This window comes from Nerophis ophidion, linkage group LG11 (genome assembly GCF_033978795.1).
Source record: "Nerophis ophidion isolate RoL-2023_Sa linkage group LG11, RoL_Noph_v1.0, whole genome shotgun sequence".
In the NCBI taxonomy this organism is placed as follows: domain Eukaryota; kingdom Metazoa; phylum Chordata; class Actinopteri; order Syngnathiformes; family Syngnathidae; genus Nerophis; species Nerophis ophidion.
The window spans coordinates 52,169,301-52,183,423 of record NC_084621.1 but is presented as its reverse complement, the minus strand read 5'-3'; the positions used below and the strand labels follow the sequence as shown (position 1 = coordinate 52,183,423).

Here is a 14,123-nt window from a genome sequence, read left to right as displayed (position 1 = left end):
TCTCATTTAAATAAGGTATTCAACAAGTCTCTTGAATTGCACACGCAGTCTTAGTAGTTTACACGCAACACAACTATTAATTGCACACACTATTTTATAGATTGCACACGCTGTTTAGCGCATAGTATTCACATCTTAGTAAATCATGACCTTATTGTCATAAAATTCTCTCTCTAGACTCCTGGTAATCTAATTAGTAATTTTTTGTTCATAGCTGGTTGATGTGCGCTGTAACGCGGTTCCAGCTAGACTTCTGTCAAAGTTAATTGAACATTTATTCTGTGGCTTTTGCTGCTTTAAATCCAAGCTATTTTAGGAGCTGGCATGGCTTGTTGTTTCCTCATGGTCTCTCTTGCTTGGCGTGTCCATGCTTGACTATTCCTCGTCTTCTAGTAATAATGGTACTGGTAAAATGTGTAGTTTATTTGACACCAGGCAAGGATTAGTAAAGCTTCCTGTTTTTGCCGGTAAATCATGTTTATTGACATTCCAGGTTCGAGTTCAGGCCTTGAGTGAATTATTATTATTTTGCAACTTAATTGTTTCAGTATATGAAAATCCCTTAGTTTTTTACCTTTTTCTCCAGGAGAATTACCATATTTTCAATTGTATATGTAATGCTTTTGGGGCACAACAGTCTTTTTTTTTTCATCATGTTGCTCTTAATTTTGTGGGACGAAATGTGTGGTGAACTTTTGAAAGACAGAATTAAAATCTCTATCGCAGCCCATATTTATATTTTCTATTCCGTATATTCTTTATATTGTGCAACTTCAACTTGTTTTTGCATAGTAAAAACTGGCCCCTTAATGCAGCATACAAAACATGTTCTACTACCTATCCTCTTCATGGTCATGGGCGAGTTGAAGCTTATCAAAATAAACTTTGGGCGAGAGGAAGGATACACCCTGGACTGCTTGCCAGCCAATCACAGGGCACATACAGATGAACTAACATCCACACTCACATTCCCACTTATGGACAATTTTGAGTCTCCAATTAATCCAAGGCGTCTAAAATAGTGGGGTGGTCCGCCCTGGGGGGATGGGATGAGGTGTCAAGGAGCGCCAGAGAGACAGGGGAACTCCCGTACTAGCATTTGTTTTCATTCTTGAACAATACACAAACCTCCAGAAAGGTGGCAGCACTGCTCCAATTAATCAACCAGGAAATATGACCAAGTATAAATACATAACCTTTTAGTCTAACGGTAATTAGGATATAAAGAAATGCATATATATTATCTCATTAGGATATACATTTAATGGGTGGGTAAAAAAAAATGGTGTCTCCTCAAGTGGGTGTGACAGAAAATAATTGATCACGCTGATCACTCGCTTTGAGTGAGGGATGAGGAAAATTGGAAGCCAGGTCCACAGTAGTTACCGCTCTATGATTACGGCACCACTAAAAGTAGTTCCTCGTCTTTAGAGCTTGTGATAACAATATTACTATTACTTGGTTAATATTCAGGTCACAGCATGTAAATGGAGTATTGTTGGGGATGCACCTCGAACTTCCCGTAAATTAAAAATGAGAAAGCATGAAAAAAGAAAGACATACAATATGTGGTTATGTATTAATTAAGGATTGTTAATGATGGGCCATTGGGTTGAGTTTTTTCTTGCCCTGATGTGGGATCTGAGCCGAGGATGTCGTTGTGGCTTATGCAGCCCTTTGAGACACTCGTGATTTAGGGATATATATAAATAAACATTGATTGATTGAGGGTCCTGAGTTCAATCCCGAGCTCGGGATCTTTCTGCGTGGAGTTTGCATGTTTTCCCTGTGACTGCGTCGGTTCCCTCTTCCTCCCATCTCCCATCTCCAAAGACATGCACCTGGGGATAGGTTGATTGGCAACACTAAATGGTCCCTAGTGTGTGAATGTGAGTGTGAATATTGTCTGTCTATCTGTGTTGGCCCTGCGATGAGGTAGCGACTTGTCCGGGGTGTACCCGGCCTACCGCCCAAATGCAGCTAGAATAGGCACCCGCACCCCCGCGACCTCTAGAGCAGTGGTTCTCAAATGCGGGTACGCGTAACCCTGGGGGTACTTGAAGGTATGCCAAGGGGCACGTGAGATTTTTTTAAAATAGCAACAATTCAAAAATCCTTTATAAATATATTTATTGATTAATACTTCAACAAAATATGAACGTAAGTTCATAAACTGTGAAAAGAAATGCAACAGTTCAATATTCAGTGTTGACAGCAAAATGTTTTGTGTGGACATGTTCCATAAGTAATGTTAAAGATTTCTTTTTTTGTAAAAAACAGTTTAAAATTAAGTTCATGAATCCAGATGGATCTCTATTACAATCCCCAAAGAGGGCACTTTAAGTTGATTACTTCTATGTGTAGAAATCTTTATTTATAATTGAATCACTTTTTTATATTTTAACAAGTTTTTAGTTATTTTATATCTTTTTTTCCAGATAGTTCAAGATAGACCAGTAGAAATTAGCAATATTTTACACTGTTATTCTATTTAATAAATCAGAAACTGATGAAACTGATTACATAATGCTGTATTTTACTTCTTTATCTCTTTTTTTTTAACCAAAAATGCTTTGCTCTGATTAGGGGGTACTTGAATTAAAAAAATGTTCACAGGGGGTACATCACTGAAAAAAAGGTTGAGAACCACCGCTCTAGAGAGAGGGACAAGCTGTAGAAAATGAATGGATGGATGAAATTTTGTATTCAAAACAAGTTTATTGGGGTTTATAACAATGCACACAGTTACTTTTAGTAGGCATATACATTACAAACAAATCTAATGTGAACGCAATCCGACCTGCATGCGGACATGACATCATGACGTCACACGTGCTGCAACGTTTACGTAAGTAAACATGACTTTGATTATTGTCGTTGTCAGTCTTGGTGCATTTGTAGACATTTCAAGGATTTTGGATAAGCTCCAACACCCCCCGTGACACAGAAAGGGACAAGCAGTAAGAAATGGATGGATGGATGATTGATTGATGGGCCAAATTCCCCAAAAAACAAACATGTTTTTGGAGGAAACTCTGAATAAATGTAAACATTTTGTAAAGTTTGTTACGAATCATGAACAACAGGTTGTGAGAAATGCAGATACTGGATTAATATCACTGATGCTTTTAGCTCTGTTTTAGTGTGTCATTAACACAAACACCGGCTCTTCCATATGAAACCGACCACGCACACACACACACACACACACGCTTTCTCATATGTCATCTTCCTTGCCTGTCTCTCACTTATTATCTTGGCACATAGTGAAACTGGCTGGTGTTCATCTCCGTTGCTGCAGGTTCTTGATTTTGTTCCATCCAGGTCCCATTAGTGAAACCAATGTTGAGACCAGACGTCTTTTAGAGCCAGCATGGCTGTTTCACTCCAAACATTAAGAGAGCACAGAGAATGTTGTGATTGCTGTTGCTGTGTGAGCCATCAAGCTTGTTTACTTCCTCCTACTAGTCTGCCAAAGACAGCTGGCAGGAAGAGGTGGGCGTGCACTCTGAACCCATGCTCCAAACATTCATTAGTCCCTGCACTGCCAGAAATGGTCAACCAATAAAGTCTTGAGGTCAACACTGGGATGTGTTGTTGAACTAGTAGGAAACAATTAAGAGTGCATGGCGTCATTTGTTCACCTGCATTGCAATGACTGAGAGGTACCCGTGAATGAAATATATCGTAGTGTTTGACGTCAATTGTTTGTTTGCGTATGAAGTATCAACTATAAAAATGCATGTTTGTTCCTAAGATTAAACTACAATTGTGAACTAAAATGTATTTAAGAGGTTATGAAAATCCTTTTATCTGGCCAACTCTAATTACACACAATGCACACATTTCAGTCACACAATTAACCCCCAGATAGATAGATGGATAGATAGTACTTTATTGATTCCTTCAGGAGAGTTCCCTCAGGAAAATTAAAATTCAAGCTGCACTGTGCAGATTTAAGATATAATTTAAAAAAAATAAAAATAAATAATGAAGGTATAAATGGAAATAAAATTGAAAATATAACAATAAGAATAAAAAGAAAAAGTAACAGTAACAATAGAAATATATCAGTAAAAAAAAAGCAAGGCAAGGCAGCTTTATTTGTATAGCACTTTTCATACACAAGGCAGACTCAAAGTGCTTCACATACAACAATCTGAAATGAAATAAAATGAAAGCAAAATTAAAATGCAGACAATAAAAATAAAAACAGCACAGACGTTAAAAGATTAAAAGATTTAGCTGAAAGCTAAGGTGAACATAAAAGTTTTCAGTTTTGTTTTAAAAGTAGTCAAAGTTGGGGAAAGCGAGACAACCTTCAGGAAGTTTATTCCAGCTATTTGTTGCATAGTGACTGAATGATGCTCTCCCTTGATTTGAGTTTACTCTGGGAACCGCTAACATATTGGTCTCAGAAGATCTTAGTGATCTAGAGGGCTTATATAGTGGGAGCATATTAGTGATGTACTTCGGCCCTAGACCATGTAGTGATTTCTATGTGAGCAGAATGATTTTGAAATCAATTCTCTGATGTACAGGGTAGCCAACGTAAGGATTTAAGAATTGGTGTAATGTGCTCACATTTTTTGGTCTTTGTTAGAACTCTAGCAGCAGCATTCTGAACAAGCTGTAGCTGCCCGACAGTTGTTTTGGGAAGACCTGCAAGGAGACCATTACAATAGTCTGGCCTACTGGTAATAAAGGCATGTACAAGTTTTTTCTAAGTCTTGAGCTGACATGAGCCCTCTAAGTCTTGTTACATTTTTGAGGTGATAGTAGGCCGATTTTGTTACTGATTTGATGTGACTGTTGAAATGTAAATCAGAATCTAAAATAATCCCAAGATTTCTGGCTTTATTTGAGGTTTTCTGGGACAGTGATTGGAGGTGTTGGATGACTTTAAACCTTTCTTTTTTAGCACCAAAAACAATAAAGAAAATAACAAGAGAAACTAGGCAGTAGTGACCATGTCATGAAGATAATACTGTCGATATTATGAAAGATGTGATGTGTATTTTGCACCTTTAAAATGTACTGCACTGTTAATTGCACTGTTTTTTGTTGCAGTTTATTTCAGTATTATTATTGCTTTGCATCCCCTGTCATCCTAGTATCCCCCTCAACCTCCCAGAGAGGAGTTGTACAGTTTAATGGCGTGTGGGAGAAAGGAGTTTTTGAGTCTAAATTACACCATACATTGCATTGGCATGTATTTTTTATCATACAAATTGCATTATCTTTTTTTTTTAACAAAAAAAAAAAAAGGAAATGCACATGGCTTTAATGAATGGTCCCACATGAGGAACAATTGCATCTGCTGGTGCTCACGTTGCTTGTTAAAAAAAATTAAAGTACCAACGATTGTCACACACACACAAGGTGTGGCAAAATTATTCTCTGCATTTGACCCATCCCTCTTGATCACCCCCTGCAAGGTGAGGGGAGCAGTGAGCAGCAGCGGTCTCCTGTCCAAAGGCAAAACCCAGTAACTCAACTTTGGTCAAAACTGAGCTGATAATAATTTTGGAGTTACTAGGTGATATGCTTTACATTAGTGTATGCGATATTGTAATTTGTTCCGTAAGTAAGCTGTTACGCGCATGGCAGGACCTAGCAACTACCACATAACCGCGTAGATACAACAGAAACACCTAGTATCTCAAGGGTATCTCTAGAAGTGAGTTACTAGGTTCTGCTTTTGCACGGGAGCGGTGGCCGCGCCCGGTAATCATTTTTGGTTATTCAACCCCCAATTCCAACCCTTGATGCTGAGTGTCAAGCCGGGAGGTAATGGGTCCCATTTTTATAGTCTTTGGTATGACTCGGCCGGGGTTCGAACTCACAATCTACCGATCTTGTCATGTTCGAGATCAGCATGGTTGAAATGGCCTTGTGTGTGTGCATCCTTAAAAGGGCTCTATTATGCAAAACCAGCTGTTCTTACCTATAGGCAGCTGCTGTTGTTTATTTGGGATCTGCATAAGTTCTGACATTTTGAAATCAAACCATGGAGGCATTGCAAAAATATTTGTAAAACAATCTTGCCTTCCTTCATACTTCTGCCAAATGGATCGTTTGGTGGAAATATAACGTATGACAAAAAATAGTTTCATGTGTGCTGGAATGACAAAGTTTCCTGAAATTTAGCTCTCTGTTGTCTTTAAACTAAATACAAGAGGTAAAGGAAGTGTGCCCTGTGGTACACCACATAATGTGTTTTTAATGTTTGTTTTTTTGTTGTTGTTTTTTTGCAAAAGTACCAGCCAAATATCATATTTGTAAATATTTAACAAAGCTGTGTAATGCCAGGTGCCTGTTTTATAAAGTACACGTTTTCATGTCTTTGAACACATTTTCCTTCGTGTTTTCTATTCTGACATTTCATGGTCTCTCTTGTTTCTACAGCAGTCCTATGCTCCTCCCCCTCCACCCATGGCTCCACCCAGCCCCAGCACCACAGGAGGAGGTGGAGGTCAAGGAGGTGGTTTGGTGGAGCAACTAAGTAAGACAAACCTGTACATCAGAGGCTTGCCGCCCGCTACCACTGACCAAGACCTCATCAAACTCTGCCAGCCGTGAGTTCCTGCTCCGTTCTATTCAGTTTGACCAGCGTCCTTTAGCACAGAGTTCACGCCGTTCCTCATCAGTTGTGCTCAGCAAGTTGTAATTAGTTTTGCGTGACTCCAATGGAAGCTTGTAATGAGCATCAACAGTTTGCACTCGACATCCACGTCCCACCTCTGTGCTTCCTGAGAGGAAATAACACAACCCAGCTGAGCCTAACCCATCCGTTCCCCTCTGCAGTGGTTCCTCCACACACCGATGATAACACACTGAGCACTCCACTGTATTTTCTCTGTGTTAACGACTATAAAATTAGTCTGAATGGAATTTTAATTGTATTGCATATAAAGATAGTTATGGCGGCAATATGACAAACGGATTTTACATGTGATGACTTTGGTTATGGCCAATATGGGAAAGATCATTTGCCGCAAACAAAAATGTGCAGCTACAATATACATTTCTCTCTATTATTACATGAGAATGGAGCATCTGAAGGTAATAGGCCTATTTTAAACAATGAATGTACTAGTAAAAGATATTTAGGCCGTAGCATTTTTAGGTAAAATGTGATGGAAGTAATAATTGCACAATGGGCACAAGCCCTTCATGGTGCACATCAGTGCTCTTGACAGATGTTATTGTTCTAAAATTGTGAGCCTTCACATTGCCATGCACACTTTCCATGTAAATGTCCAGTTCCTTCCTGAATAACTAAGGGTTGCTCTGGTAAAGCCTTGCACACAACCGTATAACGAACCAGAGTGTGGATATTTCTTGTTTGGATTGTTTGAACAAATAGGCTGCCTGCACACATTTTAGTGTGCTTTAAAGACAAACTGGAAAATCAATTATTTCTTACACATTTTTTCTTTAAAGGGGGACATAATCACAATTTTAAAAGGGTTAAAACCAATAAAAATCAGCTCCGAGTGGCTTATTTTATTTTTTTTATTTTTTTTCAAAATTTTACCCGTCCCGGAATATCCCTAAAAAAAAGGTTTTAAAGTGCCTGATTTTCACTATCTGCGAAGACAGTCTCCATTTTCCTGTGACGTCACATAGTGATGCCCACAACTTTATTCAAATATATATGACTTTTTATCATGCTAACATCGTCACATTTTGTCATATATGTTTAATGTTTAATGTTTATTGTTCTTCGGTCAATGGTCAACAAAGCAAACAAACAGTTGTACATTCATAGATTGAAAATAAAAAATGTTGCAGACCGAAAGGGTTTGGGCTGAAGTTAAACACTTATTGCGCCTAACCCTATAAACAATTTCAAGTACAAAATAAACTTCCGAAAATTATAAAATGTCCTTTGCACAACTTATTATAAATACACATTATAAACAACATTATAAACAACATGAACGTAGTTCAATTTTATACAAACAACGTGGCGGTTGCCACAGCAAGATATAGCAACATTAGCTCGGATTCAGACTCGGATTTCAGCGACTTAAGCGATTCAACAGATTACGCATGTATTGAAATGGATGGTTGGAGTATGGAGGCAGATAGCGAAAACCAAATTGAAGAAGAAACTGAAGGTATTGAGCGAATAGCTATTGACGCTATTCGACCATGTTTGCCTTAGCATCGCCGGTAAAATGTGCAGACCGACAATCGGAAGTTTCGCATCTTGTGACACTGGATCAACTTAAATCCGTCGATTGGTAAGTTTTTGTTGGCATTAAATTTGGGTGGAAGGAAACGCTGGATGTAAATATAGTTTCAAATGTACATACAGCTAACCTAAATAGCATGTTAGCATCGATTCGCTGGCAGTCATGCCGCGACCAAATATGTCTGATTAGCACATAAGTCAATAACATCAACAAAACTCACCTGTGTGATTTCTTTGACTTTATCGTTGAAAATGCATCTGCAGGTTATCCATACATCTCTGTGCCATGTCTGCCTTAGCATCGCCGGTAAATAGCATGTTAGCATCGATTAGCATGTCGTGCTAATCGATGCACATTCTATGTAAATCAACTTGAATCCGTCCCTGATCGTGTTGTTACACCCTCTGACAACACACCGACGAGGCATGATGTCTCCAAGGTACGGAAAACAGTCGAAAAAATGGAAAATAAAAGAGCTGATTTGACTCGATGTGTATAATGTGTTTGACAAAATGGCCGATTGACTACCTAGGTGACGTCACGTTCTGATGTCATCGCTCCGAGAGTGATAAATACGAAGGCGTTTATTTCGCCAAAATTCACCCATTTAGAGTTCGGAAATTGGTTAAAAAAATATGATCTTTTTTCTGCAACATCAAGGTATATATTGACGCTTACATAGGTCTGGTGATAATGTTCCCCTTTAACAAGATAGTCTAATGGGCCAAGCACAGTTCCAGGTTATGGAATGAGTGTAATGTGACTGCTCCTTGCAGCTTATTAAAGATAAGCGACACAATTCAGGGACGGCGTGGCGCAGTGGGAGAGTGGTCGTGCGCAACCCGAGGGTCCCTGATTCAATCCCCACCTAGTACCAACCCCGTCACGTCCGTTCACCCTTGCTCCTGATGGGTGCTGGTTAGCGCCTTGCATGGCAGCTCCTTCCATCAGTGTGTGAATGTGTGTGTGAATGGGTGAATGTGGAAGTAGTGTCAAAGCGTTTTGAGTACCTTGAAGGTAGAAAAGCACTATACAAGTACAACCCATTTACCATTTAATTCTTAAAATGAATCAAATATTAAGTGTAACATTTTGGCTTGGAGCTGTCGGTGCCACCCCTGGGTGCAGAGACAGTAGGCTAATGCAAGTACAAATGCATTTAAGGGAGCACCAGCTTCAGCAACAGGAGTGGATCATTGCTGACAAAACAAAAACAACAGTTGCCAATCTGCCACAGGTGAAGGAGCTTAGACCAGAGGAAAAGTGGTGACAAATGGAGGCAAACAGGAAGTGGAAATAAAATAAGAGCGCTCGACAGGAAAATAAATAAAGTACAATACACTAATAACTGTCATGAGAGCTTATGACAACAAAGACTCACATTTATACATAAGTCAAAACTACAGCTTGCTCCCTCCCTCGAAAATATCTTCTTAAAATTAACTATTGACATTCCCACCTTCCACTGTAGAAATAATAACAATGACAATTTTTTTTTAGAAATAATCAGCAGTCAGACATATTGCATGAAAATAGTACAAAACCCAAAACCAGTTAAGTTGGCACATTGTGAAATTTTTAAATAAAAACAATGATTTACAAATCCTTTTCAACTTATTCATTTATTAACTTAAAATTCAATGGCAGCAACACATTGAAACAGAGTTGGCATATTTTTTAGCACTGTGTTACATGGCATTTTCTCTTAACAACACTCAGTAAACCTTTGGGAACTGAAGAGACCAAATTTTGAAGCTTTTCAGATGGAATTATTTCAAATTCTTGCTTGATGTACAGCTTATTTTAGGCTTCATAATGCACCACACATTTTCAAAGAGAGACAGGTTTGGAGTACAGGCAGGCCAGTCTACCAACCCCACTCTTTTACGATGAAGCCACGCTGTTGTAACACGTGGCTTGGCATTGTCTTGCTAAAATAAGCAGGGGCGTCCATGATAACGTTGCTTTGGATGGCAACATGTGTTGCTTCAAAATCTGTATTTACCTTTCAGCATTAATGGTGCCTTCACAGATGTGTAAGTTACCCATGCCTTGGGCACTAACACACCCCCATACCATCACAGATGCCGGCTTTTCAACTTTGCGCCTAGAACAACCCGGATGATACTTTTCCTCTTTGTTCCAGAGGACACCTTGTCCACAGTTTCCAAAAACAATCAGACCACAGAACACTTTTCCACTTTGAATCAGTCCATCTTAGATGAGAACGGGCCCAGCGAAGCCGGCAGCGTTTCTGGGTGTTGTTGATGAATGACTTTTGCGTTGCATAGAAGAGTTTTAACTTGCACTAGCGACAAACTGTAGTCACTGACAGTGGTTTTCAGAAGTGTTCCTGAGCCAATGTGGTGATAGCCTTTGCAGTACCGCCTGAGGGATCCAAGGTTCGTAATATCATTGCTCACAAGCAGTGATTTCTCCAGATTATCTAAACATGTTGATGATACTACGGACCGTAGCTGGGGAAATCTTTAAATTCCTTGCAATAGCTCGTTGAGAAATGTTGTTCTTAAACTGTTCTACAATTAGCTCACGCATTTGTTCACAAAATGGTGACTCTCGTCCCAACCTCTTTTGTGTCTGACTGAGGATTTCATGGAAGCTGCTCTTATACCCAAGCATGGCACCCACCTGTTACCCAATTAGCCTGTTAACCTGTGGGATTTTTCAAATAAGTGTTTGATGAGCATTCCTCAACTTTCGCAGTCTTTTTTGCCACTTCAGCCAGCTTTTTAAAACATCTTGCAGGCATCGAATTCCAAATGAGTTAATATTTTAGGGACGGCGTGGCGCAGTGGCAGAACCCGAGGGTCCCTGGTTCAATCCCCACCTGGTACCGACCTCGTCACGTCCGTTGTGTCCTGAGCAAGACACTTCACCCTTGCTCCTGATGGGTACTGGTTAGCGCTTTGCATGGCAGCTCCCTCCATCAGTGTGTGAATGTGTGTGTGAATGAGTAAATGTGGAAGTAGTGTCAAAGCACTTTGAGTACCTTGCAGGTAAAAAAGGGCTATACAAGTACAACCTATTTATCATTTATTTTCAAAAATTAACTAAGTTTTCCAGATGAAATGTTAATTATCTTGTCTTTGCAATCTATTCAATTGAATACAGGTTGAAAAGGATTTACAAATCATTGTATTCTGTTTTTATTGACGGTTTACACAAAGTGCCAGCTGCACTGGTTTTGGGTTTTGTAGAATAAAAGCCATGGCTGTCACGAGGGCAACTTGAGGGAGGAAGTATTCAGCAAATGGCGAAGTGTGCGTATGCCCAAAGCGACATTAAACCAATACCTTTTAAAAATTGCTTTCCATAATACAACGCAATTATGGATAATAATTATGCTCCGTCCATGTCTATAACACACTCTTATGACTTGTAATCTGAGAGGTTTCAATTTCCTTTAACACCCTTTATTTAAAAACTGCCTCCTTGGCAATTTTAATATGAGAACAAAATGATATAAAAATCAGAAGAGTGCAACACACACACACACACACACACACACACACACACACACACACACACACACACACACACACACACACACCAACCAACCATACTTGCCCTTCTGCAGCTAGAGACTGCAATATTTCAGTTTCGCCCTGGAGGCGTTTTGGAGAAACGGGGTGAGAAATGGGGGCCAATAAAAGTTTCATTAGAGCCCCAGTCACTGTGCCAAGTGGCCAGTAACATTTCGGAAAAGGTCACTGTGGGAGACGGCCTGTGTGTGTACTTTTGGGCAGCCGCCTCAGCCTTGGCTTTCCAAGTCTTTCCGGCTTTCGGAAACACACTGAGTGGCTCTTTCCTGCCACTCATGGCCATGATGTGCACATTTGACCCGAATATCTGCGCACAACACAAACACAGCCAACACACTCGAAATGATGCACCGTCAAAAAAGCAGCACCATACTAAAATACTTTCTTTTTATGTAGATAGTTTAAATAAAGAACAGGACAGTCTCTTGCTGCCACACACAAAAAAAAAAACACGCTCTTCTAACTTGACATCTTTATTTTTATTATCATGGCTTTGTGGTGCCAATCGACCCACCGGTACAACTGTCCGCCTTCACATTTTGCTATCCTTCTCATCTACTCTTTCCATGACACTGTCTGCTCCCTCCCACCAGTACCACCCTCGTTTCTGTCTTTGTGCCAGTTCTAAGAGTGTCAGAGAAAAGTGCTGTTGTCAGCTGACATTTCCAATCACCCCCGTGGTAGTCCAACTGTGGACACACTTTCAACATTTTGGCAACAGAGCTGAATGTGTGCCGAATATAAAGCTTTAAACAAGAGCAATGTTGTCTGCTTTGTCCGTCAGTAAATCTGTATGGGATTAACATTTTTAATGATTTAAAATGTAATGTAGGCTCCAACACCCCCTGCTACCCTGAAAGGGACAAGCGGTAGAAAATGGATGGATGGATGGGTATTACAGTGGAACCTCGATTTACGAATTTAATTGGTTGTTCAATATGGTTTGCCACTGAAAAGTTTGCATAGTGAAGCAGGCAGTGGTGGGTACTCCGTTACATCTACTTGAGAAACTATTTGGGATTAATTGTATTTCTAAGAGTAGTTTTATTGCAACATACTTTTACTTTTACTTGAGTATATTTATAGAGAAGAAATGCTACTTTTACTCCGCTCAATTTATCTACATTCAGCTCGCTACCCGTTACTGATTTTTATCGAACTGTTAATGCACGCTTTGTTTGTTTTGGTTTGTCAGACAGACCTTTAAAGTAGGATCTATCACATGCCTGCGTTTCACCAATCAAATGCAGTCACTGGTGACGTTTGACTATGTTTCAACACTCAAACAGAACTAGGCGGTCACATGATTAACTGAACACTTCTTTTTTTTTTTTTATAAACCTTTATTTATAAATTTCAACATTTAAAAGCAGTTGAGTTTGAGTTTATTTCGAACATGCAAGCATACAACATGATACATCACAATTTCCAGTTTCTCTTTTCAACATGTTCGAAAAGGAGTAGGAAGAAGCAAAGCTTATTTAATCCTACAGTTGAAAATAATAATCAAAGTAACAGTACAAAACAGTATACAAACCATACAAAACAGCGCCAGATGGTTGTAAATTCAAACTAACTAAAATAGAATGCAAAAAAAAAAAAATAAAAATAAATAAATAAATAAATAAATAAATAAAAATAAAAATAAATAAATAAATTAAAAAAAATATATATATATATATTATATATATATATATATATAAAATAAACAAACTGCAAAGCCATAGACTCACTCAATCTCGGTAAATAACTTAAATCTGGAACACAGCATCATCAGATGCTGGCTTTTGAGCTTTCCGCCTATAACAATCCGAATGTTTTTTTTCCACTTTGTTCTGGAGGACAGCACGTCCTGTGTTTCCAAATATAATTTGAAAGGGGGTTCTCGTCAGACCACAAAACACCTTTCCACTTTGCATCAGTCCATCCTAGGTGAGCTCAGGCCCAGCCAAGCCGGCGCCGTTTCAGGATCTTGTTGATAAATGGGTTTGGCTTTGCATAGTAGAGTTTTAACTTGCACTTACGGATGTATCGACCAACTGTAGTTACTGACAGTGGTTTTATGAAATGTTCCTGAGTCCATGTGGTGATAACCTTTACACACTGATGTCGGTTTTTGATGCAGTACCGCCTCAGGGTTCAAAAGTCCGTAATATCATCGCCTACGTGCAGTGATTTCTCTCGATTCTCTGAACTTTTTGATGATTTCACGGACCGTAGATGGTAAAATCCCTAAATTCCTTGCAATGGCTCATTGAGAAATGTTGTTCTAAAACTGTTCGACAATTTGCTTACAAATTGGTGACCTTCACCCCATTCTTGTTTGTGAATTACTTAGCATTTCATGGAAGCTGCT

At 39.2% G+C, this 14,123-nt stretch overlaps 1 protein-coding gene across 2 annotated transcripts in view; it reads left to right on the top strand.

Moving 5' to 3' along the window:
* The window catches only part of LOC133562234 (RNA-binding motif, single-stranded-interacting protein 3-like), a 489,591-nt gene that overhangs the window by 161,946 nt on the left and 313,522 nt on the right, over positions 1-14,123 (top strand). For both annotated transcript variants that reach the window (XM_061916235.1, XM_061916236.1), the window contains exon 2: positions 6,409-6,578. In XM_061916235.1, the coding sequence (XP_061772219.1) occupies positions 6,409-6,578 (170 nt within the window). The remainder of the gene's footprint in view (positions 1-6,408; positions 6,579-14,123) is intronic.